Here is a 20,172-nt window from a genome sequence, read left to right as displayed (position 1 = left end):
CATGGCCATATACATTTAAACTGTGAAGGTGTTGAATAAATTCACTTGTGTAATGACTCTATCTGTTAGCTCTAAACTTGCCTTCCCCCTGACTTCCCTACACCACACAGAACTCCTGCCTTAGCCCATTACAGCAGCTGTTCTGAAATGCTCTTCCCCCTGATCTTGACATGGCTGGCCCAGCTTGTTATTCAAACCTCAGATGTCACAGCTATAAGGAGACCTTTCCTCAACTTCAGTCTTTTTTTCTTTATTTTATTTTTCCCATCACCAATTATCCCCCATACCCTCTTCCACCCCCACCTACCACACTCCCCCCACACACATCACCACACTGTTGTCCATGTCCATGAGTTCTTTCCCTTTTTTTTCTTTTTTGCTCAATCCCTCCACCCTCCCCCCCCACAACACCCACCACCACCACCAGAGCTGTCTGCCTGTTCTTTATCTATGAATCTGTCTCTATTTTGTTAGTTCAATTTTTTTCATTAAATTCCACATATAAGTGAAATCATATGGTACTTGTCCTTCTCTGGCTGGTTTATTTCACTTAGCATAATGCTCTCCAGGTCCATCCATGCTGTCACAAAGGTGAAGTTTTCTTCCTTTCTGCAGCTGAGCAGTATTCCATCATGTAAATGTACCATGGCTGTTTTATCCACTCGCTTACTGATGGGCACTTGGGCTGCTCCCGAATCTTGGCTATTGTAGATGCACTGCAATAAAAATAGGGGTGCATATATTCTTTCAAATCAGTGTTTCAGGATTCTTCAGATAAATTTCCAGTAGTAGAATCAGTGGGTCATAAGGCAGTTCCATTTTCTATTTTTTGAGGTAACTACATGGAATGCTGCACCAATCTGCATTCCAACCATCAGTGCACAGGGTTCCCGTTTCTTCACATACTTGCCAACACTTGTTTTTTGATTTATTGATGCTAGCTATTCTAACAGGTGTGAAGTGATGTCTTATTGTGGTTTTAATTTACATTTCTCTGATGATTAGTGATGCTGAGCATCTTTTCATATGTCTATTGGCCATCTGTATGTCCTCTTTGAAAAAGTGAGTATTCCGGTCCTTTGCCCATTTTTTAACTGGGTTGTCTTCCTGGTGTTGCATTGTATAAGTTCTTAAAAATTTTAGATGTTAACTCCGTTAGCTTTTTCTTGTCTGGGAAGCTCTTTAAATGACAGCTTTGCTGGGTAGAGTCTCTTGGTTGTAGATCCCTGCTTTTCATCACTTTGAATATTTCATGCCAATCCCTTCTGGCCTGTAGTGTTTTTGTTGAGAAATCAGCTGGCAGTCTGTGGGAGCTCCCTTGCAGCTGTCTTTCTCTTACAGATGTTGTTATACTTCATGTTATCCCAAAATCCCTTAAATTCACCTCCTTTTTTTTATTAATTCATTTTTCTTTTTGCTGTTCGATTGGGTGTGTTTTTTCTACCTTATCTTCCAAATCACTGATTCGATCTTCTGCCTCATCAAGCCTACTACTTATTCCTTCCAGTGTAGTTTTTATTTCAGCTATGGCATTCTTTATTTCTGCCTGGTCCTTTTTTATGGTTTCTATGTGCTGTTTCATGTGTTTGGCATCCTTATAATCATTACTTTGAACTCTGTAACTAATAAGTTGCTTACCTCTATTTTATTTATCTCTCCTTCTGGAGAAGTTCTTTCATTTGGGTCCTGTTTCTTTCTCCCCCCATTTTGGCTATCTCTTTGTGTTTGTTTCTATGTATTAGGTAGATCTGCTATGACTCCCAATCTTGGTAGGGTGGCCTATGTAGGAAGTGACCTGTGAGACCCATTGCACAGTCTCCTTGTTCACTTGAGTTGGGTGCTCTAGGAATGTCCCTTAAGCGCATTACATGGGCCCTCCTGATGTAATTGAGTTTTGATTGCTATTGGCCCATGATGTGAGGGATAGGTCCTCAGGCTGGCTGACAGTGAGGCTCAGCCCCCAACACAACATGCAAGCTGCTGTGCAGGTGCTGATAACAGGAAGCAGAATTTGCCTCAGCAGAGTTCAGTGTCTGCCGATATCTCCCTGTGAATATACTGCTTGTGAAGCTTATTAGATCCTACTCTGTTGTTATCTGAAGCTGACCACTGGGTGTATTAGTTCCGGGCCTCCTCTGAGGGACTGTGGTGCAGGTCAGTGTCACACAATGTCTGTGACTGGCCCTACGCAACCTATCTGGAGCTATCAGCAATCCACAACTTGTGGCTCTCTCTGCTGGACCTGGGTGCATGTGGAAAGGACCACACTGCACATCAAGGTCTGCTTTTACTAGCACCAGGCCCAGGCATAGGTTAGCAAAAGTCTCAAAGCACCCAGAGATCCTCCCTTACTTGTAAGCTATCTATTAGGCTCAGTCACTTAAAGAGCCTCAGGCTGTACTCCTCAGCAGGACATAAACTCCACAGGGTGGGGCAAGAGGGATTCCAAGGGGTGAGGATATTGTTTCCTTCCAGGTTGATGTGCATGGAGAGGAGTGCTTTGCCTGACAAAAATGGCTTCTGCAGTATGGGGGAATTACTCAGCACAGGGATCCTGGCAGCTGACCTGGCAGCTCTCTCCCCATAGCCATCAACCCGAGATTCTCCTCACACAGCTCTAGCCCACTCTGCCTTCCCTCCACTGGAGCCAAGGATAAGTGGCTGTGAACGAAGTTTTGTGCACTGGCCCTTTAAGAGGATAACTGCATTACTAGCAGTCTCTCCCTGGCAGACAGAAACCCTACTGCTTTTCACAGCCAGGGGTAATATGGGTGTCTTTCCCAGTTCTGGTACTCTGGGCTGGGTAGCCCAGCTTGTGGTTTATACCCCACACTTCTCAGGGGAACCCCTCTGCAGCTGATATATCCCTCTGGAACTCTAGCTGCTGCCTATGCATGCGTAGGCAGCCCTCTTGAGCCTCTGTACCTCCTACCAGTCTCAGTGTGGCCTCTATGTAAGTCCTTGTTATAAGGCTTCTTTCCAGCTAGTCTTCAGTTGGTTATTCAGGATTATTTTTCTATACTTTAGTTGTAATTTCAGTTTGGTCTCAAGAATAGTTGAGTGTAGCTTTCACCTAATCGTCCACCATCTTCGGTCTCCCCCAGTTTTCTTATGTGTTCATTTATTTGTTAGCTTGTGGTCATTTCTCTCCACTAGAAGTTAAGGGTTGGGAGATCAAGGACCTTGTCTAATTTCTTCACTATTGTATCTTCAGCAGCTAAAAGATGGTTTGGCACACAGATGGGACTCAATGAATATGTATTGAATGAATGGTTCAGTTTCTTAACTTTATAACAAACCTGCACCAAATCTTCGCTAAATATTCTGTGGGACAAATGCAATACAGCAAGTGAAGACTTACTATTTTGGCAATTTATGCTTCCTATCACCTTCACCAGAAAAAAAAAAGGGGGGAATAGTTTACTAAAAGAAGGTTCAGTAAACTCCAGTGTCTAAAGTGTGCCTAATACCCATTATCACAGATGACAGAATTGTTTATATTGTATTTTGCTTCACAGATGTGGGAGAAAAGAGATTTCTAAAACAAACAAAATGTGTTTCAAATAAAAGGAAGGAACAGAAAATAGATAATCATAACCAGTTATTTTTTTCTTTTAGACAATCTTTGAAACAAAAAGATGCCTATCACTTCCACCTTACAAAGATGGCTACATAGCTTATGATCAGAACTCCTCTCTAATCAATGAATTAAACCAGGACACAAACAATTCGTCATTTTGTTGTATCTCTAGTGGGAAAGAATGAGAAAGAGCCTGTGACTGGCACCATTTTCCTCATAAAAGCTGAAAGTAGCAGGTCAACAATGAATAGACATGTCTATCCAATCTCTAAAAGAGCCCCAGTGATTTTTTGTTTGTTTGTTTTGTTTAAAGAGGGAATTTATTAGAATACAAAGATTCTTGCAGGGAATCCCACAGCTGTAATGAGGTAACAGCTAGAATCACACCTTTCTGAAGGGCAGATTATGTTATAATCATAACTTCTATTTCTGGGTTTTGCAAGATCACCAAGAGAATATCCCAGAGGATGTTCCTCCCTCTATTGTGCACAGGGACTAGAATGTGGATTCATTTCTGCTTGTTTTTTGGTCCTTATATTCCTTTATGCTGGCCTCAAACTTGCCAAGCACATGTTGGCAGACATTCATGAGCTCATTCAGACCTCTCTGAAATGGCTCAACAGCTGGAAGAGCACCTCGAGTCTGAATTCGTAAATTAATTTTACTCTCTGAAGGATGGGTTGTAGTGTAACCACAAAAATTCCACTTCCGGGTTCTTCATGATCATGTAACGAAGAGAATTTCCTAGGGTATGGTCCTCCTCATGCAAAACAAATGTCACACAGTGTCTATCTGTTCCAGCTGCCTGGGCCATTTCCAGAGCTGTCTTCCTCTCGCCTTCAGCCATTGAGATCTTCAATCCAGACATTTTTCTACATACATATTTTTTATAAAAATGAGATAATACTTTCCAACTCTTGGTCCTCTTCCATCACGGGGACGGCTTCCGGGATATTCCGGTGGAGCTGGCGTCCCTGCCCCATATAGCAAAATGTGCGAGAGAAGCAGGAAGGAAGGAACAACCGACCACAGAGCCCCACTGATTTAATTTTAAATTCTGCACTCAAGAGCTGATAGCCTCCTGGTTACCTCATCTTCTACTAAGAGTGATGCCAAAAGCACTGCATAAGATAGCCATCTAGCAACAAACAGTAGTTCTTATTGAGCACCTGCCATATGTTCCATACCATACTGCTAGCTGCAGAAAAAACATGTGAACAGAAGCCCCTGCTTTGGGGAACTTACAACTCAGTTAAATAGACAAAACAAACTATGAGACCATTGGACAGTGACCAACTGTAGCAGATATACAAGTGCTGGAAATGCTAAAGGCGCACTAAGAAGACAGGTTTTTGTGGGGGAAGAACAGTCGTGAGAGGTGGCATGGGAAGAAGGCCTGAGTCACAGAGCTTCCTTGCTGCAGACAGGATGGGCTGCAGGCCCAGGCTGGGAACCAGCAGGGTGTGTTTATGTGCCTGAAGAGAGCAAACTGACCAGAACCTGGAGCAGCCTCTTGAGGAGTCTGTCCTCATAGCTGAGGTTTTAATATCCCCTGGTACACACACTACACAAAGTTGAAAACTAACAACCTGTGATCCATATCTAGCCACAGTGGTGCTTTCCTGATCCACATGCTGTTTTCTAAATTTTATGTAAGAATCTGAATTTCTGTTTTCCCTTGAAAAACTGAAAGGCCTGGCAGCATTGAAGCACTGCACAGCAATGGTTAGCTGGAGCTGAGGAGCTGCTATCCCTTTTACACATAGCACACACACTTTATTTCCACACTGTTCCCACCATTTTGATGCTCAGCCTGCCTCACTAGTTTACACACCTGCCTGATCCCTGCAGGCATCTATGTGTGGGCTCTTGTCCCATAAAACTCTGTATAACAGGAATTGTTGGTTAGAGAGGGAAGAGTGGGCAAACCAAGTGGGTTTTCATGCCATAATGCACCACTGTTACTATTACTAAGAAATGCCATCTTACTGTGGCGCACTGATAGTTCTGTATTGAACTAAAGTCTATCTTCATGTAACCTCTACTCTTTAGTCTTTGTTCTGTTCCTCAGACATATGTAAACATAACACAGTCCTTGAGTGATCTGAAGAAAACTCTCATGTCCTATGCTTTTTATATAATGATGAGAATCCACTATGTGCCAGTTTTAACATTGAAGAAACAGCAATAAGATAAGCTCTTTAATCTCAAGAAGTAATAGTCTAACACAGGGGTCGGTAAATTCATTAGTCAACAGAGCCAAATATCAACAGTACAACGATTGAGATTTCTTTTGAGAGCCAAATTTTTTAAACTTAAACTATATAGGTAGGTACATTGTTATTAACTTAATTAGGGTACTCCTAATGCTTAGGAAGAGCCACACTCAAGGGGCCAAAGAGCTGCATGTGGCTCGCGAGCCGCAGTTTGCCAACCACAGGTCTAACAAAAGACAAGTGTTGGTGCGGATGTGCAGAAATGGAAACCCTTGTACACTATTGGTAAGGATATAAATTGGTACAGTCACTATGAAAAACAATATGAAGGTCCCTCAAAAAAATAAAAATATAGTATATCCTAAAGAATTCAAATCAGGATCTCGAAGAGATATTAGCATTCCCATGTTCACTATAGCACTATTCACAATAGCCAAGATGTGGAAGCAACCTAAATGTCCATCACACCCCATACATTCACCTGAAAGAAAAGAGGCCATATCCTTCCCTATTACTCATAAATTGAGCCCTTCATTTAATCGTCTTATCCATTAAGGTAGTGTCATGTATAAGAGTAGAGATTTCAAAAAGATATCTCAAATCCTAAACTGCAACTCATTAGTTGTTTGATTTTAAACAAGTTTTTTGAACTCCTAAAGCTTCAGATTCTTCAACTATAATTGAAAAAAATTTAAAGAAAATGCAGTATATACATACAATTAAATATTATTCAGCCTTAAAAATGAAGGAAATTCTGCAATATGCAACAACATGGATGGACCTGGAGGACAACATACTAAGTTAAATAAACCAGACACAGAAAGACAAATACTCATGATTCCATATATATAGGATACCTGAAATAGTCAAATTCATAAATGCAAAGGCTGGAATGTTGGTTACCTAGGGCTGGGGGAGGGAGAAACGAGAGTTATTAATCAACAAGCACAGTTTTTGTCAAGTAATATGAATAAGCTCTAGAGATCTGCTGTATGACATTATGCCTATAGCCAATAATGCTTTTGAGAGGACAGATCTCACATAAAGTGTTCTTACCACAATAAAAAATAAACCAAATTTTTAAAATAAATGAAGTAATCATCTACTAGAGAGAGATCATTTAAACAAGTACAATGAAGGGTAATAGTACAACTAAGTACAACTCCTCACAGCTAAAGTGGAGGCACAAAGTCAAGAGGGTGTCCTGATCTGGGTTAACCTGAATACAGAGGCCTCGGACAAAGATTTGAGTGTAGATAGCAGAAATCCAGGAAACTGGAGCAAAAGAGGAAGGAAAGTGAGACAGGAAGGGAGAAAAGCCAGTGAAGGGCACTTAATGAGCAGGTTACACTGCGGACAACCAGAGCCCCATTGCCTGGGGGTCTCTATGAAGAACCATATAGAAGGTGCCTCAGAATTGGCTCAACAGAAGATGGGCATTTATCTATGATGTTCCCATTGTTTGAGTGTTGCCCCCAGGGGGTTAACATCTCCACAAATTTGTGCCTGGGCAGTGACTTTGGAGAATACCCTAAGAAAACAAAGTTGGCACCACACAGCTGCTAGCTTGGCGTGGACTGCTGGCAATGCTGAATCAGGTGGGCCAAGGGGATGGGACACAGTGATCAAGACCTTCACGGAGGAAGTGAAGCCAACTGATTCTTAAAAGATAAGTAGGTGTCCAACAAACCAAGTATAAGGCAGGGTAAGGTGCAGACAAGAGGATTAGAAAATTAAAGTAGAGAAACATCATGAGGAAAGACATGGATATTAAAAACCATGAGGTGCTTTTAGAAAATTCCTAGTATCTGGCTGTGACTGGAGCAAGAATGAAGATGAAGAACAGACGTAACAGGAAACAGAGTGAGAGAGAAAACTGAAGAGGTAGGCAGAGGCCAGATCATGAGGGCTTTGAAGTAAGGTGTTTAGATTGTAGATAAGTGGTTCTTGGCATTTTAAGGGCTATAGACCCTTGAAAATCTAATAAAAGAGGGATTTCAAAAAGACACCTCAAATCCTAAACTGCAACTTAGTAATTGTTTGATCTTAAGCAAGTTTTTTGAACTTTCAAAGCTTCAGTTTCTTCAGCCAAGATTGAAAAAAATGGGCCCTCTCCCCAATCTGAATGCACAAATATTCAAAATTTTACAGGTAGTACAATATATACACAGATTCCATAACGCTATCCTTGAATCCAGGTTCAAAATTCCAGCTCGAAATAAGAAAGCATTACAGCCATTATGTCAGTCAGGATTCTTGTTTGTAAACAACAAAAATCTATACCAGCTAACTTAATTGAAAGGAATTTATCTTAAAGATATTAGGGAGCTCACAAAATCTATCAGGATTATGTATTCCTATTCTCTATTGGAATGTGAGAAAACCAGGCGGGAAGGGGTCAGAAGCAATGGGAAGCAGGCAGTGAGGAACACTGCTAAAGTCTCTCCACAGTCTGGATATAACATTGGACTCTACTGTCAACAAACCCTGTGTCTACTAGACTCAAAGCCCCATACATAGAATGTGCCAGGACACCAGGACTAACCTAGGACCTCTGCTCACCGCCAGGTGATAAGTGACCTGTGAGAGACAAATCTCACCCCTCAGCTTCTACCTCAGGAGGCAAGACCCTCCCTCCCACCAACATACACATAGCAAGCGATTTCCTTAGGAGAGAGGCCTGGATGCTAGGTAGCTAAAACCATAGCACCTGCCCCCAGCAGCAGTGAAACACCATGGCTCTATTAGCATTTAAGTCTTCTCCTCTCTTCCCTTGCATGACTGAATTTCAAGTCTCCTTCACTGATGATTCCTGTGAGCACACATGAGTCTGTGTATGCCCCTCTTAAAGGATGGTTTCCCCATCCATCCTCAGAGAGTCTGAGGAGTGCTGGGCCTCCGTCTCCCTCCTTCTCAATACAGTGAGTTTCTTCAAGTAGCTTCATGTGGCCAAATGAAATACACGTTGTCTAGGGATGGAGGAATGCGGACCCTGGTTTTCAGCTAATTAGCTTTAAAGTAATACAATATTTTGGGAATCAGACTTAAGTTGGATAAAGACTTCATCTGAGGATCATTAAAACAAAATAAATAGATATGCCGGTCTGAGAGACTTGGAAATCTTTATCATGTAAGTGTATAATTAATCTTCTGATACTCTCATACCCCGAAATACTTTCCAACTGTTCGGGTAGGGGGCTAAAAACAGTTGTGGTTTTAGCTGTTTCTGCACAACCCTGTAGTTGCACGCCACTGGCCAATTTCTCTCAAACAGAAAGCTCCACTGGGCTAACCCAGGAGTTGGTTTCCAAGAACTGCTAGCCAGAGGTAGATGGGGAAAACCACGTCAGAATCCATTCCTGAGTCCTCTGGTTTCCTATGCAGCAAAGTTAGAATAAGTCCCTGCTCTGGGGCATGGAATCATCGGGGTATTTAAGCAGAAGAATGGAAAAACACTGTACAATCCTCATTGAAGTTGGACTGTGGTTTCAAATTTACTTTTCTGGTAATAATATTTTTCATATATGTGAAGTTTCTGAAATGATCAAACCCACAAAAAATAAACTGCTATTTTCAGCTACATTAATATCCCATTCCCATGCTGCAAAGACTAAATTAAATTAGCATTTTACATTTAAGAGGGAAAAAAAATCTTTAACTACCTGCTTTTAAAGCAAAACCACTGATGAAAAATATATATGTGCACTTTCAACACAAACCACATTAGTCCATGGAAAACAACATTCCAAGAGGCATTTGTGAATATTTTCAAATCCACAGCCTAATGCCATCTTTTCCATGGATAGTAAAGGCACCCCCTGTGATTATAGCTTCCTTTTCTCAGATTTCCAGGAGCAGCAAGAGCCAGCACTGTCTGTGTCATAATAAATTCTCCTGCTCTGACCTTGAAACCTTTGCCTCACTCTGCTGTATCCCCCTCACCTGCACTTTACACTCTGGCAATATTCTAAGTGTCTGTTACCTCCAGGGCTATTTAAATGTCAATACAGAGCCCACCGCTCCCTTCCTTTTCAATCTATACTGTACCTTTCTAGTTCAAATTCTTACCACGCCATGTCTGAACAATTGTGCTACCTTCCAACTGGTCTCTCCTCATCGCTAACCAGTCTGTACACAGCTGCCATAATAAATTTCCCAATTCACCATTTTGATTATGGCATTCCTGCATTATTTGATTGCATCAAACACTTGGATATTTTTCATTGTCCAATAAATGAAGGTCCACACATTCCAGTCCATCAAGACACACCGAGTCTTCTGAATGTGCTTAATCCTTTCCTACCTCTTACGTGTTTGTGCCGCCCCTGCTTGCTCATACCCTTCTCAACACTGGCTTCTGAGAGTGGGGGTTCAGCTTTGATATCCTGCCTAGACTGGTCCTGCAATCTCTTTCAATGTCAGCCCAGAGGCCACCCCTTCCATGAAGCTCGCCAAGAACATTCCTGCCCAGAATCTGTTTTTGAAAGGTCTGAACTGGACAGACAAGGACGGTGACCTGGGCACTGAACAAGAGGGGACCAGGAGTGAGGGAGCTCTGACTCCTGCCTGCCTCTTCATTTCCCCATAGCAAGAACTGAAGACAATATACCTACGCTACCCTTGGACTTTCCAAACTGTGGTGCACTATTAGGGAGGATGAAAAGGGTTCATTTTCATAGCATCTAATGAGATGTCCTTCTTCTCAAGGTGCTCACAATGTGACTGGTGATACCTTGAAAAGCTAAGTGAGGGTGCTGCTATTGCACAGAAGCCCATAATTACAAGTGTGTTTCAGCAGCGCTCCAGGGACAAGGGTGAAAAGCAAATGCACACAAGTGTGAGTTTGCTCATGGTTTGTCTGCATTTGCAGTTATGTGCTTCCACATAAACAAGCAGTGTGTACCCATCAGACTCTCCCCTTTATCAGATTCATTTTCCCTTTTGCTTTGACTCTTTCCCTTTTGATTTTCACCTCTGTCCCCTTGCCCCTGTAAGAGTAAAATACATTCATTTTTGTTAAGCATATGTCTTGCTGTTTCTTGTATTAATCGAATAGGATTTTATACTCCTTATTCTTGGAACTCTTTAAGGTTTCCCATTTAAAGACTAAATCATATTGCTTTCCCATGTAGGTGGTCCCTAGTTTCCTCTGCTATTGCATCAGTAGCCCTTAACAAAAAAAGGCTTCCCAGCATTAGAGGTCCTAGTGAACTGAGGGTGTTCATTCTTGTGGTCTCTCCCACCCCAGACCCTCCAGAAGACAATATGAGGAATCATCTTCCTCAAACATCTTATAAAACATGCAGTGTCTCTGCCCTGTCATGTTTTCCTCTGGAAACCGATAATATGAATGATACTCAACTGAGATCTCATATAGTTAAAACTGTGAATGTGTATACAGATACAATGGACCGTCATTTTTTGTTGTCATTACTATTATTATTTGGCAATAAACTAGAAAAAGATTAGAGCCAAGTAAAGTCAGAATTCGATTATTATCTCCCTTTCTTGGTGCAGGATTGCTAAGGCCAGTTTAAAAAAGCAATGGCAGAACGAGCATTGGATTAAATCAGAAGATTAAGATTTGGGATCTAGCTCTAGCACCTACTACCTCTGTAGTCTTGTAACTACATGTAACTAACTCTCTGACCTCAGTTTCCTCGTCTGTGAAGAGGATAACCATGTGCCCTGGGGTTATTGTGAGATTAAAGTCAGGTGATATGGGTGAAAAGTAGTATGTAAGCCATAAAGTAAATAAGTTTTTTGTGCTGGGTATTTTTATTGGGGGGGGGGGGGAGACTTACTCTAGATGTCCCCGTCCTAAAGAGCAGTCTATGTCAGTGCCCAGTGCTTGCTCTAAAGCCATGCTTATCACTCATGAATTTGGATATCACAGAATCCATTAGTCAGCCACTGGCCAGCACTTTGCCAACATATGGTCACAGACCAAGTTGGTACTCCAAGCAATGAGATTTGTCTCCAGCTCAGCCTAGCGCATCTACGCAGCAGGACCACCCCAACATGGAGCACAAGCTGGGCCTCCCAAAAAGAATGCTCCTAATAAATTCCCCCTTTCTTACCTGGCCAGTGTGGCTCAGTGATTCAGCACTGACTCATGAACCAGGAGGTCATGGTTTTATTCCCGGTTGGGCATATGCCTGGGTTGCAGGCTCAATCCCCAGTAGGAGGTGTGCAGGAGGCAGCCAATTGATGGTTTTGTCTCATTGTTGATGTTTCTATCTCTCTCTCCCTCACCCTCTCTGAAATCAATAAAACATATTTATTTTAAAATTTTCCACTTTCATAAACTAGCACCCAAAGTACCTGACCTATTTTCTACCTGTTTCCATTTAGTCCCTCATGGGCTCCTTTGTTTATCCTCCAGTGTGCGCTTCTGACTTATCTCCTGTGCTACATACACATGCCCATCTCTGCTGGCTCTGACCATAGCTTCTTTTCCTCTTAGGTCACACCTCTTCCAAATCAGCCTGGCCCCTGATCCTCTAGAAACCCAGACTTTGTACCACATCCTTAGGTAATTCCTACCTGTGGGCAAGGCCTGACACATAATCCTTAAACTATTCCTAGCAAGTTCCCAGTGGTAGAGTGTGTGCATCCTAAACATCTAAAGGATTTGAGGATTTTGCTTTGTGTGTGTAAGTGTGTTTAATTTCAATGGCCTCTAAGCATTTCTAAATCCAATTATTATAAATTTGGAAAGAGAATATAATAATTGTGCATGGGCCTTTGAAAGTCTGGATGGTTTTGTAGAAGATGAAACCCACAGTTTAATTATAAACATCTCTCCCTACACTGTCATCTCAAAGTCAACATCTCCCAACTCACACTCATATCCAGGTAAAGAAGGAAAGCAATTTGGGCATTAAGAGAACATCAAATTCCACATACCTTTGAGAAAGGCATGGATTTCCATCATCAGAATATTAGTTCATGTCAAAACTAAGTATATGTCATCTTTGCCTCCATTCATACAATCTAAATACATATAGTGCCACATTCAATAAGAATCACATCTTCCAAAGCATTAAGAGAAACACTTGCTTAATGTCTTAGACCAACCAAAGCACAAACTCAGAAGGAACAAGGCAAAGATATAAAAGGATTTTAATCCCTAAAATTAAAAATGAGTGCCAAGAGAATTCAGCTGGAAATTTGGCTGAGGTTAGATGGCTGGATCCAGAGAGTAAATCAAGTGACATTAATCTAGGATCATCTAAAATCCCACACATTAATTTATGTTCATAGGTTTTTAAAATTTATTCATTCCAAAAGCAAAAGGGGTAAGCTTTTGAGAAATACAAAATGGATTCATTCATTCAACACAGATATAATGAATGCAAACAAAACAAAAGTAAATTATAGAAAGTGATGCAAGTGGGCCAGTAGGCAAGCTGAGAAAGAGGTAAGATTTAGTATGCAGCATTTTTTACAAAAACTATGTAATCATTATCTTCAGGGGGAAAATGTAATTATATACATAAAGAGCAATGCATGTACTATGATTAGCAAATTGTCCTTTGTGTTTTCCAAGGTTTTCTGGGAAATTAACTTATTAAAAAACATGCTAAATAGAAAGAGAAGAGGCTATGGATTAAGAAGAATAAATAAAAGATTAAAGTTATATTGAGCTGTTAAGATAGGCAGAAACTATATTTCAGAAATTCCAACCAGAAAAGGGCAATGATTTTTAGGATTAAAGGCCCAGAGGCAAGACCAAGATGTAATAAGTAAATGGAATGGTTCAGCCAAGACACCATGGTCCATGTGGGCAAGCATGCACTCAAAAGGGTGTCAGAACAGAACAAAGTTAAGGCCAAATCAGAAAAATACTTAACACCCATTTAAGGAGTTTAGGCAAGGAGGTAATGGTGAGGCTCTAAAGGTTTTTTAACTAAGAAGTGATACCATGAAAAGACTGCATTAAGGAGATCATTTGATAGTGAATATCCTCAATGTCTATTAAGGCTTTTTTGCCTCTTTACCAAAAATTCCAAAATCTAATTATATGGTTGGGGTTTTACATGTTCTACGTCTTTATTTAGATGCCTTGCCATATCACCAAACAGATATATGCATTCATCATGTTGTCTCCAAGATCATTTCCCATACTATAATTCCCTGCCTTTCTCAGCATCCATACTTTGGCCTTCTTTACCTTCTGTTCCTTTTCTTTTTTCCTTTCCTCCCTCCCTTCCTTCCTAGACACAGGCAATCTTTAATTCCAACTGAACTCTCCTTTCTAGTCATGAGAATCTACCTGTTGTAATATCCACCAACAAACCCCTTTTCAGGCTATTGTGTGATGGAGAATAGAATACTAGTCCCTTAACTGGCATCCCTTTAAACCAGTGGTTCTCAGCCTTCCTAATGCCGCGACCCTTTAATACAGTTCCTCATGTTGTGGTGACCCCCAATTTCATTGTTACAAATTGAACATAATTAAAACATAGTGATTAATCACAAAACAATATGTAATTATATATGTGTTTTCTGATGGTCTTGGGCGACCCCTGTGAAAGGGTCATTCGACCCCCAAAGGGGTCGCGACCCACAGGTTGAGAACCAGTGCTTTAAACAGTATTTTTGGCATCCAATCATACTGCACACAATATCTCTTAGCACATTTTCAAGTCTCCACTCCCCGTGTCTCTATGTCTTTACTTAGGCTCTCCTCTCTGCCTGGAATGGCCTCTCACCTATCTCAGCCTGGGAAGTCCGTAACTTTGAGATACAGCTCAAATTTAAGCCACATTTTCCAGACATGCAGTCATTCTTTCCTCCAGACTCCAAGACTCTTGACAAAGACCTTCACTGCAGTGAGGGTTGTTTACTGTGATGGCTGTGTGGCACTCTCCCTCTTTGACACTAGGTCACTATAAGGTCGAGATCGTGTCCTACTTATCTTTGTATCCCAGCATCTAGCATAATACCCAGCCCAATGAAGTCAATATATATATATTTGCCGAATTAAAGAAATTGGCGAATGTCTTAAAGAATAAAGGTTGTTTCCCTGGAAACTCTCCCTATCCAAAGTCCTACCCAACTTCTTCACTGTGACCTCCTGGTTCATAGATTGACACTCAAACACTGAGCCACGCTGGCCAGGCGCACCCTGTATATTATTTCTAAGAAACACTGAACTAGCTGTAGTTCTCTGGACATGTAACCCTCTCTCACTCCTCCCTGCCTCTGCACCTGCTCTTTTGCCTGCCTGGAAGTCTTTCAGACCGCTTGTCTACATTGGACAGTCTTATTTATTCTCTAACTTTTGTTGAATTGCTATCTCCTTAGTAAAGCCAGCTCTGACTTCTGTCTTTTCTGGCCTCTGGAGACCCAAGCGTACCTCCACCACAGCAATCATTACTCTATGCTGGATCAGCTTTTTCTTATCAGTTTCTATCACTACTTTGTAAACTCCTTAAGAATGGTGCCCCTTTGTGTTTATCTCTGTGTTCCCAAGCTCGGCCTCAGGACCTAGCAGAGGTGGGGGAGGAGAGGGAAGGAAAAATAACAAAGGAAGCTAACACCCCCATTACCAAGCATTGTTCTTAGCACATTACAGTGGGGCCTTGACTTACGAGTTAATTTGTTCTGTGACCAAGCTCGTAACTCAAATTACTCGTATGTCAAATCAAAAAGAGAACGAGTAAGACATGTGATGCTGGGCTGATGTTGTGGCGTTCACTGTGATGTTCGCTGCGCCAACTAGCGGTGGGGTATCTGAAGCTGGCTCATAAGCCTAATTTTAGCTCGCAACTGAAAGCAAAAAATGAGCCGAGAGACGGCTCGTATCTTGAAAAACTCATTAGTCGGGACACTCGTAAGTCAAGGCCCCACTGTACACAGATTACTCTTTAAGGGAGGTATTCCTGTTATGCCTACTTCATGTAAAACTAAGATAAATGGTCACACATCTAGTGAGTGAAACCCAAGATCCTAATCCAGGCAGACTGTTTGGTCCACTGCCTTTCTGGTGTGGAGGCCCTCCAACTTTTTCTGCAAAGGGTAAGAGTGTAAACATTTTAGCTTTTGTGGGCTTTTCAGTCTCTGTCCCAACTACTCAACAGTACTATTGCAGTGCAAAAGCAGCCAGGACCGATTATGGCTGTGTTCTAGCAAAAGTTTATTTTACATAAACAGGTGGCAAGTCTGATTAAGCCTATAGGCCAGCTTGCTCATCCCAGTTCTAGAGACTCAGTAAACGTTCATCAAATTAAACTGGATCTAACAGTGTTGGAAACCAGAGCCTTCTCTCTGCCCTCAAATGATTCCCTTATCTGATCCTAAAGCTGTCACTAGTTACAGCCTTTCATTACTTGAAAGGCACTACAGGCACTCAATTTCAGAACTGAATTGAATGGAATGGAAATGGGGCGCTGAGGCTGATCGTTGTGCTAAGCTCCCACCCTCCCAACTCTACCTCAAGAAACCACTGGAGCCCTGGCCTGTGTGGCTCAGTGGATTGTCCCATACACCAGAAGATGGCGGGTTCAATGCCGGTCAGAGTGCATGTGGGAAGCAACCTATTGATATTTCTCTCTTACATCAATGTTCTCTCTCTCTCTCTCTCTCTCTCTCTCTCTCTCTCTCTCTCTCTCTCTCCTTCCTGTCCTCCCTCCCTCTCTCCCTCCCTTCCTCTTTCTCTCCTTCCTTCTCTCTCTCAGATGATTTTTTTTTAAAAAAAGAAACTATTGGATCTGACCTAGATGTCCCTGCCCCCAGCATTGACTTCCCACAAATAAACAACCTTTACTTCTAAGAAGAAAAGACACTCTAAGGCTCCATCCTATACCTCCAACGTTTACCTGGCCTTCATGTCAGTATCTGATGTTATCAGTATAAAACAAAATTACCTGAAAGCAGCATGCACACAGAAGGAGCTTCCACACTAAAGCAGGCCACAAGTCTCACCTAAGCAGTCAAGACTTCCTGGTGCCCGGAGTGTGCTCCACAGCAGTTACAGCACTGTTCAGACTTAAACCTCTTATATAATTAGTATAATAATCAGAAGAGTAGGGAGGGGTAAAAAAGATGAAAAAAGAGATGCTGATGGAATTATGAACTTCTGGAGGGCAGGGACAATGTAGGATTCACCTTTGCTTCACCAGAATACCTGGCATGCAGCAGACCAGCAAATGTCTGTTGATGAGTGAAAAAATGAATTTAATGAAGACAAGAATATAGATTATTAGTTTGCCGAAACACACTCATTCTCCAAATCCCTCAAGCAGGCTTCAAAATCACCGAGATCCTTGCGGAAATTGTAAATCTCCCAGCTGTGAATGGGGGAACAACCCATGTTCTTACTTTCTCCAGCACACTCACCATCCTGAGTGTTTGGACTCAGAATTTTGGTCTGAAGCTCCTGCAGGCTGATTCCCAGACACCTGCAGACCTCCTCGGGGCTATAGGGTTCAGGGTGAAGAGCATCCTCTATAATCAACAGCATTTCTTCCAGACTGACCCCCAGGTTGGTCTGCACCTCCTCCAGCCGCAGCACTTTATCCCATTGCAAGCTTTTGTACTTAGCCAGGAGCTGCAAGTTGAAACCAAGATAATGGTCAGTTTTCATTGCAGAAATTAATATGTACTATTTTAATTAGCCAGTTTCAACTTAAAGCTGTTTTTGTTTTATTTTGTTTTTTCCATTCAACCTATCCACATTTCCCACCATTGCTAGGTTCAGATGTTTGGAATTAAACATGCTTGTGTGACACTCCTAGGGTAGTTAAGTATTTTTCTTAAAAAAATAAAAACTAATCTTCTGTTGATTCTTTTGCCTGTCACCACTTTCCCTCAGGGCTATTTCTTTGAATAATTTGGTTCTTTCATCCCTATTCAGTTCATCTCAAATATACCACTCTCTATAAAGTCTACCAAAAAAACTGGTCAAATCTCACATGACGTGGGTCCTGAGGTGGACACTGTATGCCCAATTTCATTAGAGCACTTCCTGTTTACTACATGCCTCTTTGAAATGGCTAATGAATTTAAGTATCTGGGCGTTTGGAGTAAAGTCCCAGATTTTAAATGAAAACCTCATTGGTGACCTTAGGAAAAACCATTTCATTAGGTTGCTAGTAGTAGCAGAGCTGCATGTTTCTCCACCCTCAAGAAAAGAGTGTGGCTTCCAGTTTTGTCCTGAGGCACCCCCTCAGCCTGTTGGAGGGGGTTAAGTACAAACCAAACCTTTGTAACCAGGTCTACGCACTGGAACCCCAATCCAGAATATGTTGCCCTCATTCTCCCCAAACCACTGACTGAGCCCGTCAGGCAGGTGACAATCAATACAGGGAAGATATCTCCATACTGAGGTCTGTAAAACTCAGTCCCTGGGTGTGAGGAGGCCAGGTGCAGGCAGCACAAACAGCAAAAAGAGGCGAGTTGAAGAAGGGGAAGTTAGTCTGCAAGGAAATGTGCATCTGATTTACTCTTCTATTATGCTGATGATTTGATTTTCTTTCTTTTCTACAGGAAGCAGGGTTTACCAAAAGATCACTGTACTCTGCTTAGGGCCACTCACTTCTGAAGACTGTTAATAACATAAGTTCTTGTATTTGTTAATCCTCTTTTTAAACCTCTGGCTCATACATTTGAAAGAAGTTAATGATTTTAGGCAGAACTAGGAAAAGAGGCAAAAGGATTATATTTTTCTGTTCATATATTTCACAGAACCTGGTGCCATTTTTAAAGCAAAGGCACAAACTAAAACCTTTCTTCTGACCTTGTTTGCTTGCTTAGCACACTTTGTTAGTGTATTAGAAATGTTGGATTTGATACCTCCACAGATTGACCCATTCATTCATTTCATTCATTCATTCATGGTCTATGTTTCAAAAATAAAACTTCAGAAAACTTATAAAGACTTACATAATGCAAAAGAGAAACATACAATGTATTTATTTTATACAGAAAAAGCTGAAGTTGATGATCTCCTAGAATAATGCTTTCTCAAAATACAGATCCAAATCCAACTAAGATAAACAATGCAGCTTATATAGTGCTACATGATTTAAAATGTGCTTTTTTGCTTCCTTCAATCTTTGGCAGCTCTGTGAGATGGGTAGTGTCTAAGAAACGAGAGTAAGTGACTTGCCCAAAGAAACATTTGGAAATTAAACCCAGGTCCTATTGACGCCATTATAATAACCTGGTTTATTTAACAGAAAAGGAGGGAAGAGGGAGGCCAGAGAGCATAGGCATGCCATTTATATAGCTTTGCCAAAAAGCTGCATTTAACATTCTCCGCTTCTATTCCCTGCTGATTAATGGGGGAAGAGACTAGAGCAGTGGTTCTCAACCTTACTAATGCCGCGGCCCTTTAATACAGTTCCTCATGTTGTGGTGACCCCCAAATTCATTGTTACAAATTGAACATAATTAAAGCATAGTGATTAATCACAAAAACAATATGTAATTATATATGTGTTTTCCGATGGTTTTAGGCGACCCCTGTGAAAGGGTCATTCGACTCCCAATAGGGTTACGACCCACAGGTTGAGAACTGCTGGATTAGACAAAGGCAGTTTAGATGCATGCCCAGTAAGGTCTGAGTGAGGTGGAAAGGAGCCTACCTGTCTGCCAGTCATATCTGGGAACAAATTAGTGGTCAGGATGGACTGGTCAGTGCAAGTGCATGAAACCTGAATATTTAAACTTCCAAACCACAGAAGCCTTCTCTCTCTCTCTCTGTCTGTCTCCTGCTGCAGGGGGATGCTCTCCCCTGTATGTACATGGCACACATGGACTGATGAACTGTAATCTGGCCTGAATACTAAACCACACTGGCTGCAACATGGAACAAAAACTCTGGACACTGGCCCTGCTTCTGGCTCTGCTGAACTCCCAGCTGCTCCTCTTCCAGGACTGGCTTGGGGAAATGGGACATTACAACCTGAGGAATATAATTCCATGCAAATGAAATCTTCTTCCACATCCCATCCTCCCATGCAAATCTTAGAAAATCCATTTTCTGTAGATATCACAAGGATCATTCCCACTCATATCTGGGAAATCTGGCCCATTAATTTCTCCTGCATCCCTGTAACTGTTTCTTGCCTCCCCATGGCAACATTCTCAACAAGGTCTGTCTGATATCTATGTTGTGCTACTCATGAATTTTAATCCCCACTCACATCTTAAAAATGGTTTTTGAAAAATAAACTAAGATTGGTGCTAGAAGTAAACATTCTAGTGATTTAAAAATACTTTAATAAATGGATTCCTTCAAAGAAGATAGCGACAAAGATAAAGAAGAGGGGGGGCGGAGGAGGACGTGGTCAGGAGGAGGAGAAACATCAAAGAATGGCCCCCAAGTAGTGAGAGCGGGCTCTTCCTAAGAACAACAATGATCTC

At 41.6% G+C, this 20,172-nt stretch overlaps 1 protein-coding gene across 5 annotated transcripts in view; it reads right to left on the bottom strand.

Moving 5' to 3' along the window:
• GALK2 (galactokinase 2) overlaps positions 1-20,172 on the bottom strand; it is a 154,293-nt gene that overhangs the window by 12,977 nt on the left and 121,144 nt on the right. For all 5 annotated transcript variants that reach the window (XM_036300893.1, XM_036300899.1, XM_036300884.1 and 2 more), the window contains one exon: positions 17,143-17,353. In XM_036300893.1, coding sequence (XP_036156786.1) covers positions 17,143-17,353 — 211 coding nt within the window. The remainder of the gene's footprint in view (positions 1-17,142; positions 17,354-20,172) is intronic.

Source organism: Myotis myotis, unplaced genomic scaffold (assembly GCF_014108235.1).
Source record: "Myotis myotis isolate mMyoMyo1 unplaced genomic scaffold, mMyoMyo1.p scaffold_m19_p_1, whole genome shotgun sequence".
NCBI lineage: Eukaryota > Metazoa > Chordata > Mammalia > Chiroptera > Vespertilionidae > Myotis > Myotis myotis.
Note: the sequence above shows the minus strand (reverse complement) of the source record. Positions and strands in the feature narration are given on the sequence as shown.